Genomic DNA, 18,288 nt, shown 5'->3' with positions numbered 1-18,288 from the left:
AGGATTTCCTCGGTCACAAAAGGGCTATAAGTGTTTTTCCCCTTCCCTCAATCGTCATTTCATCTCCGCTGATGTCACCTTTGATGAATCTTCGTTTTATTTTTCTCATCTATATTCTAGTTCTGTACCTCCACCTCCTACTGTTGATATTCCTATTGTCTGTGATCCTTTAGACTCTCCTTCCCCACAGGATCGTCCTTCAACTCCACCCCTTCAAGTTTATAGTCGTCGCAATCGTCTCCCACATGACTCACCTCCTGTGCCGCCTCCTGTGTCTCCTCCGGCTCCAGCAAATGACTCGGCCTCATCTCTAGTCGATGTGGGACTTCCAACACTCATGATATCCCAGGAAGATAAATCTATCAGTTATTTTCATCCCTACTTCACCTTATGTCAGTTAACACTAACGGAAATACATGTGATACATAAAGCGCAAAGTTGGTTCACATGTGGCTTTGAAACAACGTCATGTGAAATTACAAAAGGTAGCAGATCATTCATGATATTCACCAAAAATGTGAAAACTTTGTCCACACTGCCAAGCTAGGAGAGCAAGTTGAGTACTTCAAAGATCCTCTCTAATCCATTTTCTTAACTTTTAGTTTTGCACAATGTCTTTTATAATTCACTGATTCCTTTGTAATGAAATTTGAAAGTCTCCTTTACAAAGAGCTTCGCGTTTCATTTAGCAGAAGGAAGAAGCAAATCGAACAGAATGTGTGAAATGGGTAAAGGAGTGTAGGCAGAAGTTGGAAGCTGCGTTGCTCAATATGTGCATCAAATATGGAGCTTAACATGCTACACATCCATTTCGTTGGTGCTAAGTTAACAGACGAACCCAAATGACAAACACGTTGATCTTTCAAGGACCTCATGAGAATTTTCAGTCTTTCAAGGACTAAATTAACGAATTCCTTACCTTTTAGGGACAAAATTTACAATTTACTCAACAGTAAAAATATAGTAGAGTCCATACCATCGGTTGCATCCTTTGTGGGGCCATGTAACAGGGATCATGGATGGATGCAATTGAGTTCAACTGTCCCTAAATCAAGATTCAACTCAAAACCAGATGTTATAAATCTAAAACCCCAAACTATATTAGAAAAAACCAAAGAGTAGGCACTATTTATTACCCGGTCTTGGATGCCATGCTGGTTGCAATAATAATCATTACGAATAGCAGCTACAGAATTCAATTGGTGGCACTTCAACAAATCAAGGAGAGCAAATTATTCTTTGAAGTAACAGGAAGCAGATTACAACTGGGGTAACTGCTACATCATATTGAATTTCAAATTTCTAAATTTAGAGACCACCTACCATTCCAAAATCAATCCGCTGAGTAGAAAAATAGCCATCCACATTCTGAGCCCTGGAGTTCAGTCGATCCTGTAACAGAGTTTGCCACGAAATTACACGATCCATAGACTCTTTTGTTTGTCACAATGCAAGCAGTAGAAATAGGAAAATGCCATACCATCTTTTGAATGCTCTGCTGTGATTTATATGAACAAGGAAGGCCAGCTGCTTGTGCATTGGGGTTTTCCTATAACAAATACAGACCACAAGATATTTTTCTATGATGAAATATCACAATCAGTAATGAATCTGACATGTACTTCAAACAAGAAGCACCAACCATTTGCAGCCAGCTAGAATCGACTCCCATAGCAATGATCTCTGGTTCAGGGCTTACCTATCAAGCATCACTACATAAGAGGGGCACACGAAGGCTATCTGATGTTATGGAAACGGAGTCTGTAACATTAGCATTATGTTTGACATGACAAAATAACCTTTTTTTTTTTCTAAGAGTACTATTCTTTTTGTTAGTATGATCAGCAGTATTACTTAGATTTACCTCTTGAGAACCAAAACATGGAAGGTTCGGTTCTCTGACTCTCTGAATTGAACCATCCAGGTTCTCACACTTTCTCAAAGCTTCTTCCAACGCCTTTACAGAAGCAATGTAAGTCTCGTATGATAAAGACCCTTCATCACCCAACTCAAAAGCTCGTTGACATAAATTATTATAGCGCTCAGCCCTAGAGTCAGAGACAACGACATCTGCCACAGACAGATCTCTTTTCTTGGCATCTTTTGTCCAGCGTTTTAATATATACCGAGGTGGGATGCTATGTACACCAGAAATCTGTAGCACAATCATTACATGCCTACAAAGATAGCCATTAAACTCAAATGAATAGCAAGAGCATGATGCTTCTGAAGTCGATTCATTCCACGTCACAACAAAATCTTGATTGTCCTCGAAATCCTGAACCTTAAACATTTTCATTGCCCCATCTTCGCTCTCTTTCCTTGGATGACAAGCAACAGCTCCCAAAACCTCACCCTGGAACTTCTTAAACACTGCATTGGTGTACAACTCCACCATTTGCTTCCCAAAAGGTGATGGGGACTTCAACGCTGGCTGTCTACGCAGAGTTTCAAAATCAGCCTTGGCTTCCTCCTCACACTTACCCCTCGACACCACTCTGTACTGCTCCAGAAATTCTTTCATAGTAGTTTTCCTCTGCACATATTTATCAAACAGGCAGTTCATGGCTTCTGATCTCTGCACAGTCGACATTCCTGCTAAAACCCTGCCATTCATAAACGCAGGTACCCACTGTTTCCGATCCTCATAAATCTCACACAACCAACTCTCATCACCCATGTCAAACCTCTCAACCATCTCCCCCCACCTCTTCTCAAACTGCTCCTTTGTCCTAGACCTCAAAACACACTCACTCAATCCACTCATAAACTCCCCACCGTGCCCATGAATACGGCGACCGAGTTTCTCTGGAACCTTACCCAACACATGCCACAGACAAAAGCAATGACAAGACTCAGGAACCACTTGAGCAACCGCTCTCTTCAGCACTTCATCACGGTCAGTGAGCATCACCTTAGGAGCAAGTCCTCCCATTGCCCTCAACCAATTCCTCATCAGCCACGCATACGTGGATTCAGACCCATCAGACACAAAGGCCAATCCCAGCAACAAGAACTGAAGATGGTGGTTCACACCAACAAACGGAACAAAGGGCAATCTACACTCGTTTTTAACGTGAGTGGTGTCCAAAAGCACCACATCACTAAAATGTCTATAATCAAGCCTAGCCTTAGCGTCCACCCAGAAAACACTCCTCAACCGCTGCTCCTCGTTAAGATCAACCGCGAAAAAGAAATTAGGGTTTTCATTTTGCATAGACATGAAAGCGTTGAGCAAAAATTGAAGGTCACCTTGGGCGAAAGTTAAGTATTGCGGTATTTTTTTAACCTTGAGTTTCCTTGAGGGACTTGCCTTGTTGTTAACATTATTATTGGGATTAGGGCTACTGTGAATGGGGGAAATTTGGTGGTTATGGTGTTTGATGAAAGAAGAGATGATCCATGTACCGTGGGGTGTTCGTTTCACGTGCATGGAGGCTTTGCAATCGGTTTTGGCCCGGGAAGGGGCCCGTTTGGGCTTGTGGCTTGGTGGGGCGCCGTAGCGAGTGCAGGCGAATTTGGCGTCGATGAAGTTGCCGGAGATTCGGGATCGGCGGCTGGCTTTGATTATGGCAGAGAAACCCACAGATTTCGCGTGGGCTTGGTAGAATGCGAAAGCTTCCTCCTTCGAATTAAACTCAGGCCCGGGCCCAGACTCGGGCTCCGCCTCCATTTGAGTCGGCGATTGTGAGATGGGAAGTTCAAAAACAAACCAAAAATCTCTTCTTTTCCCTTCGTTTGGTTTTTCCTTCCACTTAAATAAGCATTCTTTGTTTTTGCATCCTTGGAAAAATAAATAAGAATGTTTTGTGGCCTAACATAACATGTTCCTTTTAAAATAACTACAAAATTAAGTTAACATGTACAAATGTTCTGAACCTTTCCTTCTCTAAGTACATTGTCGAAAAGCAAAAACTGTTCCAAATGTACAGTGTGTTGTGTGTATATATATGTTCATAAAGCTAAGTACAAGAACAAGTACAACTTTATTGCACTTGAATAGCTACCTAATCATGCAACAGGCCTTTCTTGACATCTCTATGTTGCTGAACAATCAAAACTGAGCCATGAATATCGAAGTCTGAAGAGGCCAAAACATCACCAACAGTTCCCAGTTCTGGGCATTCTTCCCAGTCACTCATACCAATTGTCAGTGAACTTTGCCCTCTACCACCTTTTCCTACTATAAACAAAGAATACATGTCCCCTATCTCTTTCAAAGCATCCACCGTTTCTGCTCCATGCTTCACAAACTTCTCCACATACCCTATTTGGCCTGAAGTCACATACCTGTTGTAGAAGTCCACCATGAATGTGTTGTCAATCTCATTCACTGTCTCCTCCCCAGACAGTGACATCAAAATTTCCTTTTCCTCTGATTGTCCACTCTCTATCTGTTCGTTCTGTGATGAAGAAGTCAGCAAAAATCTTATGATCGTTAAGTTCACGCGTGGACTTCCTGCAATGCGTAGGCTCCATGCAATAGCCTCACGGTCATCAGGGCCACCGAAGAAAAGTGTTGCAATGTTTTGTATGCCTTCAGATGCTACTAGCTGTGAGAAGCCAGGTACCCTTGCAAGGCCTCTTTCCACTATTATACCAACTGAACAAGGGGCGTGTCTTAGCACCTTCTGGTTGGTAATCCTTATACCTTCTTTTCCACTTTCCAATTTCCCATCAATGCGTTGGTGCTTGTGGAATGGGAGTAGCACAATTGACACTTGGAGATCTTCTGCTTCATTGCACACATCTTCGTACAAGGACGGGAAAGAAGACACTGCCCTTCTTTGGTGGACTAGAATCTTTGTTTCTGCAGTGAAGGTATCCAAAGAATTGTTGATTTCCACCACATCATTGCCCCCATAGTCCTCATCGTCGCTAAGGTCAGCAGTTTCTTTCTCATGGTACAACAAGTTGGACTTGATCTTCTTCACAAGCTCTATTAGGTGCATTAAGTAAGTGGTAGATGGTGATACTCCAGAGCCATGTATTGCTAGCACTGTGGCAAGTATGGCAGATACCTGACGAGGGTCATACACACAAGCCAGAATTCGGAGCTCATCTTCCATTTGTTGTGGTTCAATTGCAGTGTAGTTGCTTGTAAACATTTTGTCTTCCCCTCTGACTAGAAAAGCCACAACTACTCCTGATATTATTGTGTTGAGTACTATTGATACCAACAGAACATTGTACGCTTCCGAATCGAAAGTCTGTGAATCATACACAAGAACCATTGAATTAGTTTGCAAATTTGAGATGAGAAAAAGATACGGAGGTACAATGCATTGAGTTTTCCCATATACCAAAATCAACTTACACTCAACTTTTAAGCTTGTTGAGTGAAAAGAGCTTCTACAAATTTAAGTTCGTAACATCAGTTCATTTCATCTTTTTATCCAAACAGTTTATAATTCAACAAAGTCAGGAAATATACTCACAATTACTTGTTTTGCTGCTGCACCAATGAATAGAAGGTCGGCATAACCTCTAGTGTTCAATATGAAGCCAAGAAAAATACCTTCACTTGTGGGAATTTTGAGGTAGCGGGTAGCTATAAGAGTTCCACCAAGCTTGCTTCCAATGCTCAATAATATCAATATGGCCATATTGGCCACACGCTGCAAGCTCTTGAAGACATTTATCAGGTCACACTGCAACCCCAAGTAGCCAAAATATACCGGAAGCACAAAGTTGTAAATAGAATAACCAAGTTTGTGCAGCAATGTTCTAGCTGTTTTCCCTTCCTTGGGGAACAACAAACCAATGGTGAAACAACTAATAATACTGTTGTAACCACAAATCTCTATTATCATTGAGCTAGTCAGAAGTATGAACAGAATGAGTAACAACTCAGGAGCCTTGAGGTACTTCTGGTTTCTATTTCTTGCGTTTAACCAAACTGCCAAGTGCCGGTTAAGGTAAACCACCACGACAGTGATTACAAGGCAAAGGAAACCAGAAGAAATGTGATTTTCTTTTCTCCAGTTAACCATGACGTTGAAGAGCAACAAGCACCCCATTTCTGTGACCAACGCAGATGACACCGCCGTTCGCCCCACGTCTGATGCTGCAAACCTCAACTCTGCTGCCAAACGAATCACCATAGGGGAGCTTGTGTATGACACCACTAGCATGATGATCATTGAAAAATAATACAAAGGGGCATTGTCAAGGGTGTTTAGCTCTTGATGCAAGTAAAATGAGACAGATAGACCAAAAACAGCACCCATCAAGGCACCACCACAAGCTACAAAGTTTACCCTACGCAGATTGCGCATTGCGTAGTGCATATTCATCTCTAACCCAAACAAAAACATGAAGTTTATGCGACAGAAGAAGCTCACAACTTCATAGTAGTTTATTGAGCTAGCAGGAAAAAATGTAGCCTTTATATACGGAATGTGTGACATTGGACCTAGCGCCAACCCAGCCTGTTGAACGACAATGCAACAAAAAAGACTTAATAACAGTGAAACCTCAATTCTCTACAAACAGAAAAAGAAAACATCATTGTTCAATATTCATCAACAAAATTAAGGTGCTTGGTGATTGATTACTACCAGAATCTGCGCAATTGGTCCAGGTTGACCCACAGTCCTAAACACAACGTTGAAGATATGTGACACGACAAGAATGCAGGACACTTGCATGCCCATTGAGCTTAGGGGGTTAACCAGATCATTGTTGCAGAACATGGAGTGAGTGGCATCCATTGTGCTTGCAGTGTTTCTCAAAACTCAAACAAAAATTCAGAGGAATCAAACGTTATAGAAGCAATTCATACGAGGTTCTATGTTCTGTCAATCTTCTTTTGCATAAGGGAATGATGCAATCTTTGTTTCAGATCCTAAATTATTGGTAAGAGACACGTAACACAACACAGGCCCTTTATAGTTATTCTTCCTATACTTTAGCTCATGCTAACTCTTATTTATTATTTTTTACGCAACTCAAAATAAAATATTTTTCTGGCCACAATAGTTATCATCATCATTATTATTATTATTATCTATGTAACTGAAAATATTATTAATTTTATTTTTTTCATAAAATAATGAATATTTGATTAAGAAAAGAGAGTGAAAAAGAGAAGTAGTTTGGTGGTGGTGAGTTAATCTTGGGACTGAGTCAGAGCAGTCGCCTTCCAATACCCATATCTCTGTCTTGTCATCTGCTGCCGTCTTTTCTCAGAACTGCAATTTCTCTCTCTGTTTCTTTCAGCTTTGGCGCAAAACCATAAAAAAGTTTTCACCTTTCTTCTCTCTAATTCGTTCGGGTAACAAGTAGGTTTTTCAATTCCTTCATTTTCCATCAGATTCTCTTCTTTCGTTTTCGTTGTTCGACACTGCAGACTAGCCGTAGAGGCCCGATCGTTTCTCTTCCTTGGCTTTTACTGCACACGCTAGTTGTAGTTGCTGTGATTTCTCTCGTGTAAAATTATTTTTTTATGGGTTTGATTTACGAGGAAATCGATGATCGGAAAGCTGTCAACTAACTTTATTCTATTTCTGAAGGACTGGGGATCCTGTTCCTGACTAGAATTTCGTCAATTGTCGTTGTTGACTTGTGTTTTGGGTTCATGTGCAGGATCAAGTAACGACTTTTGAGTTTGTTCTTGACCTCTGTCTTCCATGCCTTCGATCATGTCACCCCAGTGGCAAGACAAGGCAGCTGGTTTCTTTTCTTCGTCCGGTATCATTCTCTTTTCTCTTTCTTATGTCCTTTGTTCTTATTTTTAGATAAAATATAGCTTTATCAACTTTTGGACAGTTTGTACCTGAGATTTTTGTGTAACTTAATTCCATAAGCTTATTGTAATTCATGAAAGAAGGTTAATTCGTTTTGTGTGCTGTTTTTTTTTTTCCAATTATTGAGAAGTTATTTGAATTAAGCCTCTCTGGTCTTTGATTGTTCATGTATGAGTTTGATGCAGGAGTCAAACTTAAAGAAGCCAAGGAATCAGCAGGAACATTTGTTGGTGAGGTCACCAAGGATACAAAAAGCAATGTGGCTGAAGTGGCTGGACGAGTGGGGTCAATGGTCAAGAGTCGGTGGGCACTTCTCCAGCAGCCATCCACAAGACATGCTGTGCAGGATCGCTTGATATCAGCAGCTGCTACAACTGGCACGCTCCTGAGGAAAGGCTTGTCAGGGACAAAGGATAAGGTGGTTGTGGGAAAGTCCAAGGTTGAAGAGGTACATAGTTGAGTAAAAGATTTTAGATTGTGATGGGTGACTTTTTAGAAAGGGATAAATGATTTTGTTCACAAGGTTTTCAAAACAAGAAACAGAATGAGCACAATTTGTAATTTTAGTAAATGTTAAGTATATCAACTTCAAATGAAGACAAAAAAAAAGTCTTAGCATGGCAATTTTATTTTATTATGACATCTAATCCCTTTCTTTTGGGTAAAGGGAATGCCTTATCCAAATTGATTTTGGATTATATAATTATTTCAGTTGGATGTTGGATAACTCGTGGTCTGGTTGTAGATTGTTCTAAACTGTTATTCTGAACTTGGTCTTAATCAAATGGATCTTTGGAATTTTCGTTCTTTAAATATCTTACATGCTAGTCACATGCCAGGATACCATCAGTTTGTTGCTCGTAATCTTTACTTTCTTCTCTTTCTGATTTTCCATCATGTTGATTTATTTCAGGTGGCAAAAATTACAGCACAAAAAAGTAAGACTATCTTAACAGATATTGAAAGATGGCAAAAGGTAAAACGATATTAGGCTATCGTTCACCTATTTTTTACTATATGTGATTTTCATTTATTCTTACTGTAATATTCTTGTGCAGGGAGTTGCAAGCACTGATGGTAAGTTTCTCAACCACACGACGGAGAAAGAGAGCAGTTTTTCTCACGTATCACAGTCTTTTGTTGGCTATGTAGAATAGGTTCCATTATTCCCACAAGGCATTTTGAGATAAATTCCACTTTGATACTTTTTCAGTAACAGTTTTTGACTATTATAAGTCATATAGAAGTATACCATTCTTTGTTTTTGTGTAGCTTTTTACTTTGTATTTAAGATTTGCTGCAATGATGCTTAATAATTAGCTTATCTTGATCCCAGTGTTTGGAGTTCCAATTGAGGTTACTGTGCAGAGGCAAGATTACTGCAAACCTATTCCTCGGATATTGATCAATTGTGCAGATTATCTTATAGTTTCAGGTAGCTATTTCTAGAGTAAGACTCCGCATTCATGGAGCAGTTTTATTTTTTATTTTTTAATCTTTGCTTTTGATCTAATAGTTATTTTAAGAGCATTTGGTCCAATAGTAATTTCATTAAATTTATTTTAAGTAGGTTTGAACTCGCCAGATCTTTTTAAATCTGAAGGGAATAAAAAGGTTATTCACCAATTGGTTTCCCTATACAACCAAGGTACAACCATTCTTTCAGTGATGGGTATGTTTGAGTTATTATACTTGGATGATATGATGCATGCTACTGTAATTGCATTGCAGATTCTAATGCTTCAGTACCAGAAGGCACGAATCCCCTTTATGTAGCAGCTCTTGTGAAATATTACCTTGCTAGCCTTCCTGAGCCACTTACCACATTAGAGCTTTATAATGAGATTAGAGGTGCTCGGTCCAGTATATACTCCATGAGAAACATACTCAAGAGGCTTTCCAGTGTAAACTACATGACCCTAGAGTTTATAACCGCCCTTCTACTCCGTGTTAGCCAGAAGTCACTTCTCAACAAGGTAGGAAACTTACCTATAAATCCTATTCTTGATCTTCTTAAGTGTGTGTTTTTTTTTATTATTATTATTTGATCAATATATATATATATATATATATATATATTTGTAATTGGAGCACCCTGTTGTACAATATATTTACATTTTTTTTATCAATATATTGTTCGTATGGTAAATGGAGTACACTGTTGTCCAATATATTTATGTTGGACCAAGAGTAATCATGAGTGTAAACTATCCTCATAAATCATAATAAAACAAGAAAGAAAAGAGATAGAATATGAAAAAGATTCATTACCAAAATTCTCCTCTTGTAATATTATTCCTTATTTCCATATCACTTTTTCCTAGGTACATAACTTGCTTTGTTATGATTGGCCGCTTTCCTCAGTCCCTGCAATATCGCTGTGCTTTAGTATTATTGGTTTCCCATCAGTTGGGTGGCCTTAAGAAAAAACATGTATTCGTTACATGTTTATTACTGCATAAAATCTGGATTAGAGTAGCATGCTGAAGATTGTTGATGTTTTCCAGATGGATGCTCGGAGCTTAGCTATGGAAATGGCACCTGTTATTATGTGGCAAAAGGAAAACAGACCTGAATTTTATCGTCAATATTGGAATCAGATGTCAAGAAGTCCTTCCGAAAAGAGTGTGGATACACCAGCTGGTTCATATGCTGCCTGGGACATGCTTTCCGGTAAGCAAAATTATACTTAAACATGTAAATCTTTTAAGATTACCAACTCGACTTCAAATATTATTTACTATTGACGATGGCCAGAAGGTTAGTGGCCATGTGGGGCATTACATGAAATCACTCTAGTTTCTTAAGATCTTCATCAAAATGATCTATATACAATAATCTTAGCTAAGCTTCAACTTTTGCATTGCCATGTGAGGGAAGACCAATGAAAGGCCTAATGAAGGGAGTTGAAGAAGATCATTGGAAACCTTAAGGAGGCAGTTCCTATGCATAGTCTTCTTTTGTTCATTGGAATTATATGTCTAGTAGACTTTTTATTAAGAATCATGAATTTTGAGAATGTTATAAACACATTTGGTCAGCTCACTAGAGTCTTAGACAATGTTTCATGGTTATTCTTGAAATGTTTTGTGGGAAAACTATGAAGCTCGGATACTTAAAATATAGGAACATATCTGTGTCAGATATTGATACTCCTCGGATACTTTCTGGGGACGTATCCAGAAAGTATCCAAATATTTTATTATAAATTTTTAAATATTTTCTAAGAGACTTCTGGGATGCTTAGGTAACTCATCTAAAAGGTATCCAATCCTTTTTCATTTTAGTTTTTAAGGATATAAGTTAGATACTTCTAAATAGTATCCAAAAAACTGTCTTAAAGCTTCTTGAACAGTCATATTCTTCCTTTATTCTTTGAATAGTATATACTACTTCATTTATTCTTTGAACAGAACCTAAATTTGTCCGAATTGGTAGAATTATTTCTTGATGAACTAAATTTAAAAAATTGTTTTTTTCTAGGTGATAATAGCATACCAGAGAAGGATGGTATAATTAACATCAGATAGAAATTTAGCAATGCTGTTGAATTGCAAACTTTTGTGAAGAGTCGATATTTTATTGTTTTGAGTTCTACTTTAGATGTTTTAGTTGATATAGTAGTAAAAGATTGATTATTATATAGAAAAAAAATTCTTTTTTGTTATGATAACATGTCCATTTGTTAATTGTGATCATCATAGTAATGAATTAACAAGGAAAGATCATTTTCTCTTTAATTATCAATATTATACATCTATATTAACAAAACCATGACATATCATATCCTAAATATAAAAAGGTTGTTGTATCCGTGTCGTATATCCATGCTGTGCTAAGTATCCAGAGTTCATAATTGTAAAATATTGTTAAACAAACCTAGGAATACTGGTATCTGGAAATATTTTGTAAAATATTCTTACCAAACACACAAAACTAAATTCAAGAGTTAAGGTTCCAGGGAAACTTAATCTCCTACCAATCAACCCCTAAGAGAAAGCATTTGAAAAGGGAAGACCTTGATTTAAATTAAATGGACTATCCAAAATCTTGGTTTTTAATTGTGCACTGTGTGGAATTGTTCGTAGCCAACGTCTAATTGTGAGCAAAACCCCTGTTAAAATTTGAGAAGTTTCTTACCGTGTGTGGCTTGCTGTCTGATAGGTTTACCGTCTGTTGGATTCTCTTTTAACCGATGGGAAGCATGACTCTGCAAGCGTACAAAAGCAACTCTTTCACTTGAAGTAGTTAAAGTTTTGTTTTTTTAATTGTAAAACATTATCTTCTGACAACATACAAAACATTTTCTTCTCCATTTTTCGTCTCACCTGTTTCACCAAAATTTATTCCGCATTTCTTCTGATTTAATCTCCTCTCCTATATTGTTAAGCCTTTAACAGGCTCTTGTTGCTGGTTTAGTTGAAAGCATATATTTTTTTACTGTTTAGTGCTGAAACACAGTAAATGGAAATAAGAAGATTTTTAGTGCCGTACTCCTTGAATAATAAAACCTTAATAGTGGGTAACAGTGAAGTGTCTCACTCCTGGCCTTGAATGTTCGGCATTTTTCTTATAGGGTTGACACTGATTTCTGATGTTTTTACTCTAGTTTGGTTAAGAAAATCAATACTATAATGCAAGTCAGTTACTACTAAAATTAACTGATTTTAGCTTCATCTTGGGATTATCTTTCTAGGAGGGTGCCAAGTTCAGTTTAGCAGTTTTTTATTTTAGTTCTCTTTAACTAAACTCCATCTGCAAAAATTAATGCAGATTATAGACTTATCAGATTAGTACTGAATGAAGATTGCCATTTCTTTTCTTGTTTCTTGTGCTGCAGATGATGGTGAAGCCATAGATGCATCCTCTCCTATTCCTTTGGATGATGGCACGCCAGTAGACTTTGGTGCAATTGAAGTTATTCAGTTGCTCGTGGAGCATCATAATGCAATCTTCACAGATGCAAATGAGACAGTTTGGAAATGAATTGTTTTACTCCTCTTCCTGTATTTGTTGGCTGACTTGGATATATTGGTCTAGGAATATTTTTTTCCCGATCTGGTTAAGAAGATCATTCTTAACAAGCTATATGTGAAGTTATCCACAATCATTTAGCTGCAGAATGATGTTTGGATATTACCGGTCGGTTCTAGTGATAAGGGTATCTGTTTTTCAATTTATTTTGCTTTTAGAGAGTGACGATTTTACTACGTGAGATATGTTAGTGACACTTATGTAACACGCTCTTCGTAATACACACTCTATGATTGGTTAAAATTTGTTGAAAACTACTGAAAGAGAATCATTAAATGAGTAGTTTGACCCATCAAAATTTGTGAATTCCCACAAAATTCAATCAATAGTAGAGTGTGTTCAAGAGTGTGTTAGGAATTAGTGTTGGTATACCGCTTCATATATGTGGGGGTAAAAGTAGCAAACTTTGTACAGCCATAATTGCAGAAATTATTGTCACTCGTGTGCTTTGTTATCATGGTCTTTTGAGTGGATTGATGATATGTTATCTTTGTTTATAGTTACGTATAGAATTTTGTATTTGTATTTGGTCACTGTAGTTGAATGGATCATTTAAATACTATCCCTGATTGTTGGAATGCTACGGAAGGGATGAAGTTTGATTTGAGGAGCTGCTGAAGTAAATACCAAGATTTTTCTTTTTCCTTCCAAACTGGAAATTTATAATTCATTTTTACTCTTAGGATCTTAGAATCCAGTGTACATAAGTGCCTTAATTTTTGGGTGCATACTAGATGATAGTCAAAGGCTTCTATTCATATTTCTGGGAAACAGGTAGACTTCGTTTTAACACCAAGAGGGGTTGAATTGATAGGTTTTCAAAATCAGAGTCTTTTCACAATCTTTAAATCAAAGTAGAAAACTTTACAAGCTTTCTTGAATCGCAAGTTATAGAAATTTGTTTGTAGCAGGAAAGTAAAGTAGATTACGCAGATAATGGAGTCGACTAAAAGTAAAAGTGTAGGGATAGAGAATTGAAATGCAGGTTTTTATACTAGTTTAGCTTTAATGTCTACATCTAGTGTCCTTCTAGTACTAGGAAGCAATTGCACTATAATGGTCAAGGTTTTTACAACAAGGCTTTTATAGAAGACTTCCATGTCAAAAATATAAAACATCTCTCTAACCCTCTAACCAAAATATAAGCAAACAATACAGCAAGACTTGCAACAACATGTCCCCTCTCCTACAATCTGCAACCCACTTTGGACAATCCTCAAAGTGTACCAGACTCCACGAGTTCAACCCCTATAGTCACAACAGGTAACAAGAATCTCCATGGATGCCAATCAAGTTCTTGATCAACACAGAAGCACCTCAATTGTGCAGATTATGATCAACAGTATGTGCGATGCAATTCTCCTTCATAAACTCTTCCAAGAAAGATCACAACCGTCTTCTTGATGAGTTTTTGAAACTCTAAAATCCAAAGAATAAATCTGAAACAGAATATGAAAATGTTAGTAATCCAAAAGTTCTCTGTAATTGATTAGGTTTCGTCTATTTATAGATTTCTATAAATCAGACGCTCTTGTAGTCGAATATGCAATTAATATAGTCGATTGTATTATAACAATTATAACAATTAAGACGTAATAGCTGCAATTCAGTCAAACAATTAATTTCACAGTCAATGTAGTTGACCAACATTCAATGCCCAATTAACTTTTAATAATATAGCCGTTGTAGTTCATAAGCATAACAAAATTTCAAAACAAGCAATTAATAGAGTCAAATGCATGGCGCACATAGTCGACTTTGACACTGTAGTTCACTTTGAAATTCTTTTCAATGTAAAATCTCACATAGCACTGTTTTTGAAAGTTTGTGCATAGTTACAAGCTTAATTCGACTTCCCCATAATGAAGTCGACTTACAACTTGCAGATATGCAACACAATGTAAGTTCATAAAAGTGCATGTGCTTTTCATGTTCCAAATCATGTGAAATGCAACCATATATGATGTTTCATACATAAGCTTAGTAAATGCGCATTCACATATCACAAAACATGTTCAACAATATATCAATCAATTAGCAAAAGAACATGTAACACATCAACAATACATGTGTTATTAAAAATATGTTGTTATCATAAAAAACTAGAGTGATATAAATATTATGCTGTTAACAATCTCAACACATATTGCAACTGAACAGGATGCACTATAAAATGAAAAGATTCTGAAAATCGTTCCATGTCATGTATATATCCTTTGAGGAACAAGATAGGTTTTATTTGCATTTTGTTTGTTTCTGGTTGATAAAATGAAGTACCTATAAAAAAAGTATAATAAATACGGGAAACAGTCAAATGTGGAAGTATTAAGTTCAATGATTAATTAGATATTGTTAAGCTTGAGTTTTTCCTTGATTGATTCAAGCAACCTGATATAAGTTCATACATTGGCAAACATCTAGTTTTGACAGTATACCAAAAAAAATGACACATGTAAAGTAGGAAAACGATTACAGGACATAGCATTTAGCACTACAACCAAAAGATAACATTTCATTGTTCTGTTGAGTTGGAATCTACTCAAAGTATTGACAAATGTTCTCGACGAATCCATCAATAAAATTTAGATCAAAGGTCTCTAGAACAAGGTCCCGGTACTCTGGGAAGACTGGAAAGTCGATTAGTGGCTCAGGGAGCAGAGGGAAGTTGTACCCTAATGAAGACTCAAAAGATGGTATTGTGTGAAGTCGGGTGGCCTCAACCTCAACTGCATTCATGAAATCATTTTCCATCTGTTGACTGTTTGAACTGCATGGAGGAGCCTGAAATAGCCATGTTATGTATTAAATAGAGCATTTTATGAAAGATAGAAAACCCTGCTACAGTGAAATTACTGACACATCTAAGCTTGTGATAAAACATTTTTCACTTCCCCATTAATCATGAATTACATGCAATCGGTATTCTATTGCCCTTTCTTCACATAAGCAAAATGTGTAATAATAAAAGGCAAAACCAATGGTTACAAATACAAAACCCTGAATGTGTGTAATTTCTTACCACTTTAGTAGTAAAGACTCTCCCAAACTTAGGAGGGTCCAACAACAACAACGAAGTGTTATATTTATATATTACATATTCTTTCTATGGACATTGAATAGATACATATACCTTCTCCGCTAGCACTTGAGTAAGAGGAGTTTTTCCCTTGCTTTTCTGCAACATCCTCTCTAACCTTTTTCTCCGACTGCTCCAAAAGTTTTTCACATCATTGTCCGTTCTCCCCGGCAAATCCTTTGCAATTGTGGCCCATTTGTTCCCAAACTGTTTCTGCTTTTCTATCACCGATTTCTCTTCTTCTGCCGAAAACTTTCCACTACACATTCCAAACTTTCCTCGTAAAACAAAACAATAAAATTGTGTACATCATCGCATCAACATTATACTACAACACCAACACCATCGTCATTATCAATAGTAGAAATCAAAGTCACTTTTGACTTTAACAATAGTTTCGTAGATTGGACTGAAAGAGGGGGAAAACCCAGGATTTTACATCGAAAAATGATTCTGATTAGAGTCAGATTCTGCATGATCAAACTTTGTGGGACAGATCATATGGTAAACAAAAAGCTAACTCTGTCACTAATAACACAAGAGTCACCTTCAAGCATAACACTCATTCCATCAAGAATCACCTTCAAGCATCAGTATAACACTTATATGCCAAGCTCCAATACACAAGAAAGATGAAATTGGGAACAGGAGTTTCACAGAAATCAACTGAGAAGGAAAATAGCATTCCATCTATCTTACCTTCACTCAACATTCCCTACGCCTCAACCCATTTCCCATCACCATCACCCAATCATTCCCCCAATTCAATTCATCTTCACAACCAAACAAAAACAAATTCAATCACGTTCCACTCAAATTTCACAAAATTAATACAACCAAAAATCAAAAACAGAGAAAGAGGGAAAAGGAATTGGAGCCATTGGTAACTCCTCCAGCGACAGCGATGATTAAGCAAATTTCTAGTAAGATGGTGCATCGTGATGGACTTCTAGGAAAAAAGTTGCAGCTCTGTTGAAAAATTGAACTGATACAAAATTTAAGCCTTAAGTTTTTTTTTTTTCTTTTTTAACAGACTTAAATTTAGAAACTTAACAAATGGTTTTGTACAAGTTCTTATACTAACACTGACACAACAAGAACTCATGCATTCATGCATGCAAAGAAAAGGGTGAGAGAGAGAATGAAGTAAACTCACGTCTTCAAGTTTGGCTTAAGTTTGTTAAACCATCTATGGCGACAAGATTTTCCTGTTCGTTGGCACAATCTTTTGGATACAATGCTCCAGTTTCTTGCACCATTCTCTTTGACATGATCCCGAAGAACTTCATCTTCTTCTCTACTCCACCGTGGCTTCTTCACGCACCCTCTCTCCAACAGTATTTCCATTTCAATGTTTCTTCTTCAATCTTCACCTCACTATATACATTTATGTTTTTGGTTTCCGATCTTTGTATAACGTATTGGAGTAAAAGATTTTAGATTTTGATGGCTGGCTCAATGCGCCATATATCGATTTTAGATAATGATAATTGAAGAGTGATTAAGTCAAACTCTTTCATTGACTATTCTCCTTTAAACTTGGACGAGTAACCAAAGTCTATAACTGTAATGAGCAATGATTGTAGCATAAGAGAAAAATGTGAGAATAGAAAGTTTTGAGAGTAGAACAAGAGGTTTGGGCCTTCACATTTTGGGCTGTCTATAAAACGAATTCTAACTAAAAGGGGTGAGTGAGTGAAAACGAAGGGTGTCAATAGAAAGGTGTTAGGCGTGCTTGTATAATTGATATTGGGCTATTGTTTTCTGCACTCCGACATTAATAAAAAAACTAAAATATTTTTTCTCAATGCGCCATACCACGATTACTTTTGACATCTATCGATTTTCAAGAAAATGGTGATGAAGGTATAATTTTTACAAATTATTTTATTTTCCAATCTCATACCATTCATTTGGTTATGAAGCTATTTCCTTAATTGTAATCATTTTTGAAACAGAGTGATAAATAGTTCATTATGAAGAAAATTATTGTAAACCTTTTTCATATATGAATATTTCTTATTTGAAAGGGTAAAACTTGTATAAGTATTTCAATTTTAATTTAAATCTGAGTTAGATTCACACTTTATCTTTAAAGAAATATTTACTATACGAAAAAAAAAAGAAAAAAGAACAGTTTTTATTTAAAAAAAATGTGTTGAGAAAGGTAAAATGTATAGAATATTTCAAGTGTTTTTTCAACTATCCCAAAATGGAATCTATTCCAAACATATATATTATGGTCTTTTACTAAGGATATTACAAGGGTTTAGGAAGCCTAAAATAAACTCAAGAATGAGACCTTTTTATTTATTAATAAAATAATTTGTATTAAAATGTTTCTTACCTCTAACGTCACCATCTCCTCATCAAGCTCTTTCCTTCAAATTTCATTCTAAGTCCTATCTTTTCCCTCCAAATTCTTTTAGT

The 18,288-nt window shown here is 36.8% G+C and overlaps 4 protein-coding genes across 11 annotated transcripts in view; 1 reads left to right on the top strand and 3 right to left on the bottom strand.

Annotated features, from left to right (window-relative positions):
* The window catches only part of LOC106756658 (protein FAR-RED IMPAIRED RESPONSE 1), a 6,110-nt gene extending 2,317 nt beyond the window's left edge, over positions 1-3,793 (bottom strand). The window contains exons 1-6 of one of the 6 annotated variants that reach the window (XM_014639163.2): positions 1,865-3,793; positions 1,643-1,699; positions 1,481-1,549; positions 1,324-1,392; positions 1,137-1,208; positions 977-1,045 (exon numbers count right to left, since the gene is read on the bottom strand). In XM_014639163.2, the coding sequence (XP_014494649.1) occupies positions 977-1,045; positions 1,137-1,208; positions 1,324-1,392; positions 1,481-1,549; positions 1,643-1,699; positions 1,865-3,673 (2,145 nt within the window). In that variant the 5' untranslated portion in view covers positions 3,674-3,793. Of the gene's footprint in view, positions 1-976; positions 1,046-1,136; positions 1,209-1,323; positions 1,393-1,479; positions 1,550-1,642; positions 1,762-1,864 lie in introns of those variants that run through there. The other 5 variants (XM_014639164.2, XM_022778911.1, XR_002667296.1 and 2 more) reach the window with 5 other exon arrangements.
* A 183-nt stretch (positions 3,794-3,976) lies between these two features.
* LOC106756008 (cation/H(+) antiporter 2-like) lies at positions 3,977-6,857 on the bottom strand. The gene is made up of 3 exons (XM_022778910.1): positions 6,561-6,857; positions 5,439-6,431; positions 3,977-5,210 (listed from the first exon to the last, which is right to left on the bottom strand). The coding sequence occupies exons 1-3, from the start codon at positions 6,711-6,713 to the stop codon at positions 4,008-4,010; spliced, it is 2,349 nt and encodes a 782-aa protein (XP_022634631.1). The 5' UTR covers positions 6,714-6,857; the 3' UTR covers positions 3,977-4,007.
* A 233-nt stretch (positions 6,858-7,090) lies between these two features.
* On the top strand, positions 7,091-13,285 carry LOC106756449 (uncharacterized Rho GTPase-activating protein At5g61530). Of its 3 annotated transcripts, none has more exons than XM_022778909.1 (10): positions 7,091-7,276; positions 7,588-7,692; positions 7,934-8,196; positions 8,662-8,724; positions 8,807-8,825; positions 9,085-9,183; positions 9,316-9,396; positions 9,480-9,724; positions 10,256-10,421; positions 12,589-13,285. In XM_022778909.1, exons 2-10 carry the CDS (start codon positions 7,632-7,634, stop codon positions 12,732-12,734), a joined length of 1,143 nt encoding a protein of 380 aa, XP_022634630.1. In that variant the 5' UTR covers positions 7,091-7,276; positions 7,588-7,631; the 3' UTR covers positions 12,735-13,285. The 3 variants fall into 3 exon arrangements, with proteins under 3 accessions (XP_022634630.1, XP_014494372.1, XP_014494371.1); XM_014638886.2 differs by having other exon boundaries at positions 7,091-7,283; positions 9,319-9,396; XM_014638885.2 differs by having other exon boundaries at positions 7,091-7,283.
* Positions 13,286-15,274: 1,989 nt separating this feature from the next.
* On the bottom strand, positions 15,275-17,315 carry LOC106753707 (transcription factor DUO1). The gene is made up of 3 exons (XM_014635565.2): positions 17,015-17,315; positions 15,913-16,117; positions 15,275-15,563 (listed from the first exon to the last, which is right to left on the bottom strand). The coding sequence occupies exons 1-3, from the start codon at positions 17,203-17,205 to the stop codon at positions 15,318-15,320; spliced, it is 642 nt and encodes a 213-aa protein (XP_014491051.2). The 5' UTR covers positions 17,206-17,315; the 3' UTR covers positions 15,275-15,317.
* Between the last annotated feature and the right edge of the window lie 973 nt (positions 17,316-18,288).

This window comes from Vigna radiata, chromosome 2, assembly GCF_000741045.1.
Source record: "Vigna radiata var. radiata cultivar VC1973A chromosome 2, Vradiata_ver6, whole genome shotgun sequence".
Classification (NCBI taxonomy): Eukaryota; Viridiplantae; Streptophyta; class Magnoliopsida; order Fabales; family Fabaceae; genus Vigna; species Vigna radiata.
Note: the sequence above shows the minus strand (reverse complement) of the source record. Positions and strands in the feature narration are given on the sequence as shown.